Genomic DNA, 11,225 nt, shown 5'->3' with positions numbered 1-11,225 from the left:
TAAAGAGCTATTTTGGACTCTAGTTAACGATTTTCAAAACTCCATGTGCATTTTACACTTGCCTTTCAGCACAGTTTGTGAGATAGCCACGTTGGTCATGACTTCCATGTGGGACAGTGCAGTGTGGGTTAGGGTGGGAGAGCGCTGGTGCCACGCTGACTGGCGGGTGTGTTTGTACACCTGTGTGATGTTGACATCATCTACCAATATTTAAATGTATGTATTAGAACACAAACTACACTTGTACAGATTTATCCCAGACAGGTTATGACAGACCTTTCAGTATTAAGTCTCTATGTTTTTGGCAATCGTGTGTAGAAAGGTTTATGGATCTCACCTCCTGGCACAGGATACAGAGACCCCATGTATCATGTGCTGTTTTGATCAATGAAAGTGCTAATTTGATTGTTTTAGTTCATGTTTGTTTATTCACAAGGCTGATTTTTTTGTATTTTTATTAGTCATTTTGTTTCTCCCTCTATGAATTACCTTTTCGGTTCATTTTGTTTTTGTATCTTCATGGGTTGCATGTTTTAACCTTTTGTTTTTGTTTGTTTGTTTTTAAGATTTTATGTATTTATTTGACAGAGAGAGAGATCACAAGTAGGCAGAGAGGCAGGCAGAGAGAGAGGGGGAAGCAGGCTCCCCGCCGAGCAGAGAGCCTGATGTGGGGCTTGATCCCAGGACCCTGAAATCATGACCTGAGCCAAAGGCAGAGGCTTTAACCCACTGAGCCACCCAGGTGCCCTATATTATCAATATTTAAAAAAAATATTTTATTTATTTATTGACAGACAGAGATCACAAGTAGGCAGAGAGAGAGAGAGAGAGAGGGAGGAGGAAGCAGGTTCCCCTCCGAGCAGAGAGCCTGATGTGGGGCTCAATCCCAGGACCCTGAGATTGTGACCTGAGCCAAAGGCAGAGGCTCTAACCCACTGAGCCACCCAGGCGTCCCATCAATATAATATTTTAAGAATAGTTTCATGTTTATATTTGACGCTTCTCGCCCATCTAAGAATTATTTCACAGTGAAGAGCTGACATTATTTTTGCCTTTTTCCTCAGCTCCATGTATTACATAACATTTATTTGCCTGTTGATTGTTCTTGTACAGGAGGTATATTTGTGAATGCTCTATTCGGTTTCATGAATTGTTATCTGTATGTTGATTTGCCTGTCAATAACCCTCTGGTTAAATTACCTTACTTTTTAAAAAGATTTATTTGAGAGAGAGAGCACTCACACAGCAGGGAGGAGCAGAGGGAGAGGGAGCGTCTCGAGCAGACTCCACACTGAGCACGGAGCCCGATGAGGGGTTTGAGCCCACGACCCCGAGATCATGATCTGCGCCGAAATCCAGAGTCAAACACCCAAACGACAGAGCCAGCAAGGCAGCCTTCCTCCGTGTATTTAAATCTGTTGCTAGATATTCTTACCATTCATAATGTGATCTATTTGTGTTTTCCTTTTTTCTTTTTTTTACTATCTATACTGTTGGTCTTTTCAAAGAACCAGATCCTGGTTCCGTTGACCTATTCTACATGGGTTTTGAATGTTTACTGCTTTCCTTGTTATTAGTTTTTTCTCCTTCTTTGTGTTTGTGTTGCTGCTGCTGTTTTCCTACTTTCTCAAGTTAAATGCTTGATTCATGTATTTTTTGTGTTCTACGAATGACATATTTAAGATTGTCTTTTTTCTGATGACTGACTTGGACCAGCATTTTTGGTATAGTGCAGGAGTGAAGCAGACATTGATGCAGGACGGCTTGACTCTGAAGTGTACTTTGGGGCTGTGGAGGTCGGGGTGTGCTAGGACTGGTGGCCAGGATAGTGAGCACGTTCCTCACCTTGGTGACCAGGGCCAGGGCCAGGAGCAGACTGAAGAGCAGGGGCTGATGTCCAGGCCCCTCTGACAGTCCCAGGAGGAGCAATTCTGAGGCAGCAGTTAGGTTACCTCTCACCATGGCTTCTGGTCTCTCTAAATATGTGTCAGAAATACGTCTGTCAACAAGAGCAGAGACAGTCTGGGAAAGCGTGCCTAGCGACCTCCATCATGAGCTAAAATAAAAGTTTGTGATGCTTTTGAAAGGATTTCCAACCTGGGCTGGTGAGGGCAAGAGAGGCCGAGAGCTGTACAGTCCCTGAGTGTTGCTAGGGGCTGGTGAAGCTCGCTCTGTAACTTCATGCTTCCCCGGGAGCAAAGAACCACATGGAGAAGAAGACAAAGAGATCAAATGGGCACCCAGGTGGCTAAGGTGGTTAAGCTTCCAACTCTTGATTTGGGCTAAGGTCATGATCTCAGGGTCATGAGATCAAGCCCCATGTCAGGGGGTTCATGATCGGCGCAGAGTCTGCTTGAGAATCTTTCTCCCTCTGCCCTTCCTGCTTGTGCACTTGCTCTCTCTCTCTCTCAAATAAATAAATGTTTTTTTTAAAAAAAAGTAAGGGCAGGGACACAGGGAGAGACAGCGAGAGCAGTGCAATTGACACTGATTGGATCCCAGTTTGCTTTTTCTTCATCTCTGCAGGGTTCTGCGTGGTGGCCATCAAGACGCAATTGTGTACCTGTGAGTGTGTGCGTGCGTGTACTGAGACACAGACATATCTATTCATATATGTGTCTGTAGAACAGGCCTAGAAGAATATTACCCAAAATGTTAATTAACTAACAGCAGTTATCTCTAGGATGTGAGATATTTAACTTGAGTGTTGTTTTTTTTTTTTTTTAACAAAAAACATATAAATTTTCTAAACTGTGTTCCCTGGATGTTAACAAGTGTTTCAAGAGGCTTCTATGATGTTTGAGGCCTGGGTGTCATTGGGAGCTCATACTTGAAGACTTGTCAGACAGAGGGTGTATCTGGGAAGGCTTGTCCCCATATCTCTGTCTTTTCTCAAGTTTATGTAATGAAATCCACAAAGGTGATATGTCCATGTGGTGGGACTCCACTGTACAGACAAATCCATACCTCTAGATCGGATGTACATGAAATAGGAAAACTTAGTAAAATCTGATTTTAAAATATTGACTCATGGGTGCCTGGGTGGCTCAGTCGGTTATGTGTCTGCCTTTGGCTCAGGTGGTGATCCCAGGGTCCTGGGATCGACTCCTGCATCGGGCTCCCTGCTCAGCAGGGAGCGTGCTTTTCCTTTTCCCCCTGCTTGTGTTCTCTCTCTCTCTCTAATAAATACATAAATGAATAAGTAAATAAAATCTTAAAAATAAAATACTGACTCATGAAAGAAGTTGTAAAAGACCGCAGGGATCGCCACATAAAAATAAAGCCCAGATGCAGATGCTTTTACAAACCTTATCAGTTCCTCAGACTGAACTTTTCTGAATCAATTCTCCAGATTCTCCCGACATCCTGTCCCAGTATTACAAGGTCACAAGAGCAGAATAACATCTGACAAGTTCATTTTCAAATCCCAACAGCCTCAGGCTAACATTAACTGAAACCCAAACTTGGAAACAACAGCACATAGGCAAACTAATGAGGCAAAAATCTTGAATACTGTAGAAATCTACAAGTCTCTAAGTTTGTTGAAAGGATAACACTCAGTATAGAAATGTAAGAACAGTCAGCGCTCTGACACAAATCTGACACCCCTTCGTGACACTGAGCACCCTTGGTGGGACTGGACTAGAAGCCTAATCTCAAACGGCAGAGTCTGGATGCACTTTCCCTGAGCATGCCACCTCATCCACACGCCCCTCATCTCTCCGGAACTCATACTTGTGCTCGGTCTCTACCCAAAGCGATTGTCTACCCTCGGCCCTAAGGAGGCTTGGCTCTGTCCTGAAGGACACTGTGTTCTCACTGTCCCTCCCCAGGAGGCTTTTCTTCCTTCTCAAGCCCATACACCTCAGGGTAAGCAGGAGGCAGTGTGCTTCCCCCGGGGGCTGTTCTCCTGCCCCGTATTCTCACCCCCTTTACAAAGAACACTTAGCCATCTGAGGCCCCCGCTGTCCAGCCCCCTTGCCCATCGCTGTCTCTCAAGGGAACCATTCTGTCCCCAGGCATTTACGAGGACTCTGCTGCAGCCCACTGTCCCCGCCACGCCCCCCTCCCGCCTCATGCGGAGACCCCAGCGTGCAGGTGGCGGACCGCCACGACCCACTAACCTCCAACCCCCTCTCCGTCATCCCTGTCCCCTCGGGACAGTGACCCAGCCTACGCCAATCACAGGCTTGCTCGCTCTCTCAGGGAACCCGGAGGAGCAAGAGAGACACAGAGAGATGGAAAGTGGCTGGAGCTGAGTCACTGAGAGCCGGTCCTTGGACAGAGCTGGTCTGAGTCACAGCAACGAGACTCCTCAGAGGGGCTCTGGCTCCCGCCCTGTCGCGCCCAACACGGGAGCTCCTCCAGGGCCCTCCAGTGAGCCTGCTCACTCAGTCAGAGCTGCGATCTGTCTCTGGCGACCGAAGTGTGCGGGTATATATCTATAGCTTTATCTGTATCTGTGTATATATATATATTAAAGATTTTTTTTTTTTTTGACAGAAAGAGAGATCACAAGCAGACAGAGAGGCAGGCAGAGAGAGAGGGGGAAGCAGGCTCCCCACTGAGCAGAGAGCCCGATGTGGGACTCGATCCCAGGACCCTGAGATCATGTCCTGAGCCAAAAGCAGAGGCCTAACCCACTGAGCAACCCAGGTGCCCATATATATATATATATATATATATATATATATATATATATATATATATTTTAAGTAAGCCGTGAGGAGGAAAAGTGCTTTCCAAGTGTGATAAGTGTGATAAAGCTTTGGCATTCTGAACACAGACAGAACACTGACCAACCGGGGGAGAAACGTGACTGTCCCGAACAGAAACCAGGCAGAGGATATGAGCGGACGGTTCTCAGCAGAGCTGGCGCGGGCCAAACGTCACACACGGTGTCACCTGCTTACACCAGCATCTCAGGGAAAGTGGAGCAGCACCGAGATGGGATTTGGGTTACCGCATGGGTTTGGTCTTACCAAGGTGTACACGACCGAGCACACCCTGTCTGAGCTGGGACGTAGGGAAATGGACATTTTCACGCACGATGGGCGCAAGCTGCTGGGAGTGCAGTCTGGTCCTGTGTTCAAGCGCGGGAAAGAGGGCTTACTCTTTGACCCCAGTCCCCTTCTACAAATTTCCTGCACAAAAGCCAACAGGCCATGGTGTTTGTTGCAGCCCAGTTTATAGTCCTGACGGGTGACAAGCGGTGGAAAGGTCTAGCATAGGGCACTGGCTAAGGAAGCTGAGGAACAGGGGCGTCTGGGGGACTCAGTGGGTTGGGCGCCCAACTCTTGATTTCAGCTTGGGTCGTGATGGTGGGGTCGCGGGATCGAGCGCCGCGTTGGGCTCCGTGTTTGGTGTGGAGTCCGCTTGGGGTTCCCCTCTGCCCCTCCCCCCATGCTCTAGCAATCATTCAATCAATCAATCAATCAATCTCAGGGGAAAGGAGCTGAGGGATACACACGTCTGGATGGTTACACAGTCCCCACCGCCCACACCCGTGTCCTGTGCGTTTGGGTAATGACGTTTTAGAAGCACAGACGGGTGCTGGAGGTCATCGGACTAAAGCTCTTCTGAGGGACAGAAGGCGGCGGGAGCAGCGGGGACGCAGATGCAGCCGCCACAGGCCTGTCTCCTCCGCGGGGGATGGCGGGATCCCTGGAGGCTGAACGTCAGCTGAACTGGTAGGACCCCCGAGGCCCAGGGTCCGGTGTGCCCTCGATGTCCCCTGCATGATAGGCTCAATCAGACGCAAGAACTCTAAGATGACAGGTTTGCCAGAAGGAGCTCCCTGTGCCCGCCACCTACCACAAATAGAGCCCATCTGTTAAATAAGTTTAAAACCTGTGGAAAAATTTAATTCTAAACTCACACATTTTATGTTGCCCCTTTAATATGTAAGCACAAGTATAAAACTGATGTGATATTACAAAATGTTGACAGTAGTTAATTGCAAATAATAGAGTATAATTGATTTTCATTTTCCCCCATTTCCTAAGTTGTTTCAGTTACCTTGTACCATCTGAATATCTGAGTCCTGGAACGCCTGGGTGGCTCAGTTGGTGAAGCGTGTGCCTTCAGCTCAGGTCATGATCCCAGGGTCCTGGGATGGAGACCATCATCAGGCTCTTTGCTCAGCGGGGAGCCTGCTTCTCCCTCTCCCTCTGCCTGCCGCTCCCCCTGCTCGTGTTCTCTCTGTGTCAAATAAATGAATAAAATCTTCAAAAAGAAATGAACATCTGAATCCCCGGCCCTTCCTTGCATCCATAGGACAAGGCTGATACCATCTGAGGGTGTGGTAGCAGAACAGAAACTTGGCATTGTGGCTCAGTTTTATCTTCTGCAGGAAAATCGTGTAAGTGCTCTCCTCCTCTAGCAATGGGGAAACAAATGGGTCCTGCATGCCGGAGGTCCAGGACGGGCAGAGAGGCCAGCCCACGGTTCTCCACGGAAGCCCGGCATCATCAACGTCCCCAGGCACACACACCAGGTTAGGACTCAGGTGACTTTGCCCTGCTGAGACCCAGTGAGAAAGTGGCCCCCCAACAGCATGGCCCCCAGAACCAGGGAAAGCTGCTCTAGCAAGGAGGTGTGGACATTTGCGGGGACGTGCTCCTTCAGTCGTCAGTATGCTAGGAGGGAAGGGAAAGCAAGTCAAGTCCCAGCTGGGCCCGTGTTTCTCCTTTGCGAGGAGGCCACTAGCCCTAACCCTCCTGTGTCTCCCTCATGGAGGGCGTGGATGTCCCCAGGCACCCCATCCCACCCCCAAGAGCTAATCCTCAGGGTCTCCGTTGCAGTGATGCCCAGACAAAGGTCTAGCCTTTTGCTGCCATCCCCCACTCCAGCCGTTTGTCGAACCTCCACAACCAGTCACTGTCCATAGTTGCTGGCATCTTCTGATCCCCCTGCGGTGGGGTTCAATACCTGAGGCCAGAAGCCCGCAGGCGATCCCCTCCCCCAGGTGCAGTGAGGCTGCTAGAGAAACTCTGGCTCAGGAACCAGATACTATTGACTTGGCCCCTGTCACAGGCCTCCAGACCTCCTCATTCTGCCAACAACTGCTTTTGATGAGCTGTCAATCCTCCCCCACCACGTCCCCTCAGGCCACTCTGACCTGTGTCCCTCTGCCGTCTGCCTTCAGGACCATCCCCTCCCCCACACAAGAGGCCACTCCTGGCATGTCCCTCCAGGTTATCTCCTTCTGCTGTCCTGTTCTCCCTGTTCCCCTTCCCCTCCCTTCCACACTCACCAACTCACTTGGGAACAGCGTCTTGAGCTGCTCCTGGCCACTGTCCCTTCACCTCTTCCAGGCCACCCCACCAGGAATGCAGCTTCCTGGCAGACCCAGCTCCTGTATTTCGTGGGACGAAACCATCCCAGCAATCTGCCTCTTTGCCATCTGGCCACCAGCTCAGCTTCTGGAACGACCTGCAGAGCATCACTGTGAGGCCCATCAGGAGTCTGTATAGTCCATGCTACCAATTCCAGTAGGACCCCCTGGAATTCGCACCTGTAGGGATCAGAGGGGTACCCTGACCTTGCGTGTCACCTACCACATCTTCCCCACCAGCTGACGTCTGCACAGCCATCTGGGTCCTGGGTGCTGCTGTACTTTTCCCCTGAGAGCCCAAGGGCATCAGATTACCCCCTTCTTGGACTGTTTGGAAACGGAGGTTTCTACAGAAATCCTACTTAGAGTGCAAGGGTTTCTGGCATGGCTGTGAAAACCCTTCCCTATGACTGGCTCCTGCTGGGCTGGTCCTGCCAAGAGTTATCAGACGACCTCTAATTGCCTCTATTAATGTATCTTAAGGAAGCATCGTTCATACAAAGATTTTACAGCAGGGTTCCACTGACTCACCATCTCTCATCGGCAAAGCTGAAGAGAATTTAAAAGTTCAGTAATTACATTAGAACGCATCTTTCATGCATCCATTCGAGAATGCACTCAGAGTTTTCATAGAGGAAAAGTTCACATTCGATGGGGAAAACATCCGGAGACATGTGAAACGTGCAAAATATTACCCCTTCTTCATTATTCTCCGTTTAGCATATAAACACAAGGAAAAAACTAAGGACACATTCCACCGAGCGGAGAGAGCCGTTGACAGCAAAGGACAGTGAAGGACAGAGAAGGACAGAAGCCGTGTTCTCCCATTTCCTCCACGGTCTTCAGTCAGCTCTCACGCCTCCCTATCTACATCCCCTCCGCTTCCCCCGAGGACAAAGGGAAGACCCTCTGGAGGTGGTGCCACGGTGGAAAATAAGCCCAGACAGGGAACCAACCGCACAGCTCCGTTTAATTGTCTGCACTGAGGAACGGTCAAGCGGCAAACAAAACAAAACAAAACAAACGGGCGGGCGGGCCCCGAGTGCCCTGGGGCCGGTAGTGGCAGAGGATTAGGCCCTCCTAACACAGTGGCAGCTGGTACGACAGCAGTCCCCGGGGAGGGACACGTTAGACTTCAGCCCCTCTCTCCAGCCCAGGCTTAGCGGGAAACGGGGGGCCCAAAGCGCCGCATGGTCCGCATCACCAGGGAAAGGTGGTCCAGGAAGTTGAGGACGGAAATTCGCAGGAGGCGAGGATCCTCAGCTCTCCAGTGGCTGAAAGGGAGCAGAAAAGGCAACCGAGTCGGAGGTTGAAGCTCCTCCCCTTCCTTGCTCTGCCGCCCCCCACCCCAAATCCAGCCCACCAACCCCGACATCCCCATGAAGGCACCTCCCTATACCCCAGGCCAGGCTGCAGGTGCAGGCCGAGACAGCCTCCCCCACCCCTGTCCCTGGAAGTAACCGTTCACGGAGGGTCTCGGTGTGTCCAGCTGAGCGCCCCTTCTGTGGAAACCGGGCCTGCTACCTGCTGCCGCTCCCACCGGGCCCCCTTCCAGAACTTACACGGCCAGGACGCTGCCGCTCACTGTGAGCTGCTTCTCGACAGCCTTTCTGTGGGGCTCGGCATCTGGGGCCAGGGACCCACAGGCAATCTCCGCCTCCAAGCGGGATGGAAAAGGCACGCAGAGGGCACTGGAGGAGACCGGCTTAAGGCACCATCCAAACGATTTTGCGCCTGCCCCCCGCCCTTCTCAGGCCCCCCTGACGAGCCCAGTCCCCTTCAAGACAGCTCCCACCCCCTTCCCCGACCTAATCATGCCCAGCCACCCTGGCCCCAGACGCCAAGCCAGGCCCATAGCCCCCCACCCCCGCCCCCGGCAACCGGGTCATCCCCCTGCTCTCCCTCCTTCCTCCCCCGACCCATCCCTCTGAAGCCAGGCCATTGGCACCCTGCTGGCATCTCTCTGCCGCCCCCCCACTCCCCCAGCACCCCCTGCCTCCCCTCTGTACCCCTCCAACCCAGCCGCGGGCCAGACCCCCCCAGCTTCCCCTGCCCCCTCCGTGACCACTGCCCCACCAACCCCGGGCTGGACCCCTCCAGCCTCCCCAACAACCCCTGTGACCACTGTCCCCCCAGCCCCGGGTAGGACCCCCCCCAGCCACTCCCCCGGTGACCACAGTCCCACCGGCCCTGGGCCGGACCCTCCCAGCCGCTCCTCCGGTGACCACGGCCCCACCAGCCCTGGGCCGGACCCCCCCCCCCCAGCCGCTCCCCAGGTGACTACCGTCCCACCAGCCCCAGGCCGGAACTCCCAGCCTCCCTCAGTGACCACTGTCCCACCAGCCCCGGGCAGGACCCCCCCAGCCGCTCCCCCAGTGACCACGGCCCCACCAGTCCTGGGCCGGACCCCCCCAGCCGCTCCCCAGGTGACTACCGTCCCACCAGCCCCAGGCCGGACCCTCCCAGCCGCTCCCCCGGTGACCACAGCCCCACCAGCCCCGGGCCGGAACCCCCAGCCTCCCTCAGTGACTACTGTCCCACCAGCCCCGGGCCGGACCCCCGCAGCCACTCCCCACTGACTACTGTCCCACCAGCAATCAGGCTGGACCCCCACAGCCTCCCCACCTCCTGTGACCACTGTCCCACCAGCCCCGGGCCAGACACCCCAGCCTGCCCCAGTGATCACTGTCCCACCAGCCCTGGCCAGACCCTCCAGCCGCTCCCCCGGTGACCACTGTCCCACCAGCCGCGGGCTGGACCCCCACAGCCTCCCCACCCCCCGTGACCACTGTCCCACCAGCCCTGGCCGGACCGCCGTAGCCGTCCCCAGCCCCTGGTGAACACCGCCCCTCTCCCTGTCCGCCCGCAGGCCGCCCCGACCCTTCGATCCCTCAGGGGCCCTGGCGCCCACAGCCAGCCCCCGGCCCAGGCCGCGCCGTCCGCTCGGGCAGGATACAATATGTGTCTTCGGCTCTCCCGCCTTCCAGTCGTGGCAGCGGCGTCTCCGCCCGGCTCCGGGACGTGCCGCACGCTCGAGACGGGCCGAGCCCTGCCGGCGGCGGCAGCAGCTGCCTCGCCCGCGCCGCCGGGAAAGCCGGGACCGCCCGGGCCACGGCGACGGTCCTGGCCATCCGAGCCGTCGTCCGCAGCGCCCGCCCCGCTGCCCGCGCCTGCGTCTGCGCCTGCCGCCTGCATGGCCGCCGCGCCCCGCCCTCCGGGCGCCGCTCCCGCCGCCCCGCCCCTCCGAGTGGCCGCTGAGGAACTACGGCTTCTTCCCAAAGCTCCGCTTCTCGCGCGGGCCCCGCCCCCACGCCGCGCACGCGCACACTGGCTCAGGGAAGGGCGGGGAGGGGCGAGGCGGGGAGGGGCGGGGAGGGGCGGGGAGAGGCGGGGAGGGGCGGGGCGGTGTGGGGAAAAGGGTGCCGGGCGCGTGGCCGCTTCCCGCCAAACCGACCCGGCGGCGGCCCGCCAGGAAAGCCCGGCTCTCTCCACAAGCCCTGCGTCTCAGAGCCCGACGCGTCCCCAGGGCGCCTGCGCCAATGGGCTCCTAGGGAGGCCGCCAGGCCTGTGGTCGCTGCCCGCCCAGTGGGCCCTTGGGAGGCCCCATGGCTGCCGAGCCAGCCAGCGCTTCCTCGCAAAGCGCAGCGCCTTTGTACGCGACGTGACTCGGGCTGCCCGGAGCGCCTGCGCCAACAGCCCCCACCCACCCGCCCCGGCCCCACGAGCCTGCTGGGCCCTTGACTGGCCTCCCACAGTCCCTGTCAGCCGCCCCGTGAGCTCCCGGAGACCCCGCCCCACGGCTGCGTGGCCAATGAGAGCTCTTTCGTGAAGCCCCGCCCCTCAGGGCTCCGTGGGATCCAGGCGCGCCTGCGCATACACGACGCTTCCC

General features: G+C 55.1%; 1 protein-coding gene across 1 annotated transcript; it reads right to left on the bottom strand.

Moving 5' to 3' along the window:
• Positions 1–8,286: 8,286 nt before the first annotated feature.
• Positions 8,287–10,546, bottom strand: LOC125091331 (EKC/KEOPS complex subunit LAGE3-like). The gene is made up of 3 exons (XM_047714888.1): positions 10,293–10,546; positions 8,899–9,027; positions 8,287–8,610 (listed from the first exon to the last, which is right to left on the bottom strand). Exons 1-3 carry the CDS (start codon positions 10,529–10,531, stop codon positions 8,496–8,498), a joined length of 483 nt encoding a protein of 160 aa, XP_047570844.1. The 5' UTR covers positions 10,532–10,546; the 3' UTR covers positions 8,287–8,495.
• Between the last annotated feature and the right edge of the window lie 679 nt (positions 10,547–11,225).

The sequence above is a fragment of the Lutra lutra genome, chromosome X (genome assembly GCF_902655055.1).
Source record: "Lutra lutra chromosome X, mLutLut1.2, whole genome shotgun sequence".
NCBI lineage: Eukaryota > Metazoa > Chordata > Mammalia > Carnivora > Mustelidae > Lutra > Lutra lutra.
The sequence above is the reverse complement of the archived record's forward strand: the minus strand, read 5'-3'. Positions and strand labels throughout refer to the sequence as shown.

Excerpts from the sequence above, each read along its gene's own strand:
- LOC125091331 (XM_047714888.1), bottom strand. The coding sequence starts at position 10,531 with ATGCAGGCGGCAGGCGCAGACGCAGGCGCGGGCAGCGGGGCGGGCGCT. Across the intron at positions 9,028-10,292 it reads GAGAGCCGAAGACACATATT|TGCCCTCTGCGTGCCTTTTC; the intron begins GTATCCTGCCCG and ends GGTCTCCTCCAG. Across the intron at positions 8,611-8,898 it reads AGCGGCAGCGTCCTGGCCGT|CCACTGGAGAGCTGAGGATC; the intron begins GTAAGTTCTGGA and ends GCTCCCTTTCAG.